The 1862-nt window shown below is 49.3% G+C and overlaps 1 protein-coding gene across 1 annotated transcript in view; it reads right to left on the bottom strand.

Annotated features, from left to right (window-relative positions):
* Positions 1–633: 633 nt before the first annotated feature.
* Positions 634–1862, bottom strand: part of LOC108510042 (butyrophilin subfamily 1 member A1-like) — an 8290-nt gene continuing 7061 nt past the window's right edge. Inside the window, exon 5 of the mRNA XM_017839681.1 lies at positions 634–1740. Coding sequence (XP_017695170.1) covers positions 1226–1740 — 515 coding nt within the window. The 3' untranslated portion in view covers positions 634–1225. The remainder of the gene's footprint in view (positions 1741–1862) is intronic.

Raw genomic sequence — 1862 nt, 5'->3', positions numbered from 1 at the left:
AGTCTCCCTCCTTACCAGTTCTCTTGGGGTGAAGCCTTCCCTTGGGAAGGTCCATGCCTGCTGGATCTCCATGGAATGGAGGATCTGGTGTGAAAGCATGTGTGGTGTTTTAGGAATGGTGCTCCCCAGTCAAGTGCTCCCACCCAGACTCTCCCAAAGCAGATGCTGCTCACTCCCCCTGCCCCTACCTCTGGTTGAAAGCACAAAAGGCAAAGATCATGGGTGGAGAGAAGAACAATTCACTGGAAACAGCAATGAGATCATAAAACCAACAGGAACAGTAACCATAGGAATAAGAAAAGTGTACAGAGAGAGGGTGATTTACATGCCAAATGCTCACTGAGACTGTGAGCGAGTTTGACCTGGCTTCCCACCAAAATCTCCAATGCTCAGCAAAAGTCCTTCCCTTCCCTCCCCTTTTCGGCAAAGAAAGGAAAGGGAAAAAAATTATAAAAACTGAGAGAAACCAAAACCAACTGAATTATATCAAAATAGATGTTTATTTTTACATATGTACAGTTATATACAGAAAAATATTATGTACAACTCCCAAGAAAGGGGAGAGGCAAAGGGAAAATGGGAAAAGGGACAAAAAGGGACAAAACCAAAACAAGTATGCACAATCTAGAAACCCAGTAACTGACAAAATAAAGAACTATTAAAATCTCCCCACTTCCCTTGAGAGAAGCAGCACAGCTGGACGCGGCCCAGCACTGTCCCCTCACGCGGGGCAGACAACAGCAGTCACTGTGGGCCTCAGCTCCAGAGAAGGAAGACCGAGACAGGGACCGACCATTCCCAAACCTCGCCGGAAAGGAAGAGAGCGAACTCTCTTATCTACGCCTTTTTATCTGTTGGGTTACGGAAAGGAATGATATGGAATACTTCCTTAGATTTCTGACCCCGTTGCTAAGGAAGGCCTAAAATATCCGAGAAACCAACCCATTGCAGCCTGAGACAAAGAAACAATGGTTCCACTCTCCACGGGTAAGGAACACCCTCAGAAGCAGGAGAGAAAGTCCCTTTTCCCCACACCTGGAAATGATGTGAGGTGCTCTCATAACACAAGGTCTTGGCCGTGGCCTCTCCCACTGGTCTGCACTGGGACCAGAACAGCATGTCTGGCCTAGAGAAAGATCTTGGTGTGATGCAGCATGGAAGAGAGGTGCAGAGAGGTAACGAGATCTCCGCCCTTGGAGACCCTTCTCTTACTGCTTCCTCTTCATCAGGGACACATTTTCAGACATGTTCCAGGACCCAGCCAGAACCAAGGGTAGATGTCTTTCCCCCCAAATGATACCCGTGGAAATGTGAAAATGGGAATCCCCTCATCAACACTGAAAAATGACACCTGTCCCATTTCATAATCCAGGGAGACCCGGATCCGCCTGGGAGCCTTGATTTCAGGAAATTCAGTGGGACTAGTGGAGGTGAAAGCTTTCAGTTCTGGCCGTTTCCCCACTGCCCAGATGCCTTCCTCTGGTTTAAACTCAATCTCACGCTTCCTTTCCACACCATCTCTAAAAATCCCCACAGCCCATCTTCCTGCATTCTCCACCTCCACCTCCCAGTAGTGTCTCCCTGAGGTGAAGCCCTCACAGCCCAGAACGCAGCGCCACGGGTTAAATCTCTTGTCATTGTAGTGGATGTGCTGTGGTGTGTATGCTCGTGTCACCCTTTTGCGATTGTCAGACAGGACAAGGTCACAGTGGGCTGTGTCTGGATCCAGAACCACGTTCGCTGCAGGAGAGATGGAATCAACACATCAGGGCAGAGCTCGGCCCAGGACACATCTTTGCTGGGGCTGCCTAAGGAAGAAGCAGGGGGTGAGGGAGAGCTGGCAGAGTGTGGCATGGCAAGGT

The sequence above is a fragment of the Lepidothrix coronata genome, unplaced genomic scaffold (genome assembly GCF_001604755.1).
Source record: "Lepidothrix coronata isolate B3197 unplaced genomic scaffold, Lepidothrix_coronata-1.0 Scaffold453, whole genome shotgun sequence".
Taxonomy (NCBI): Eukaryota; Metazoa; Chordata; class Aves; order Passeriformes; family Pipridae; genus Lepidothrix; species Lepidothrix coronata.
This window is presented reverse-complemented; position numbering and strand designations above follow the sequence as displayed.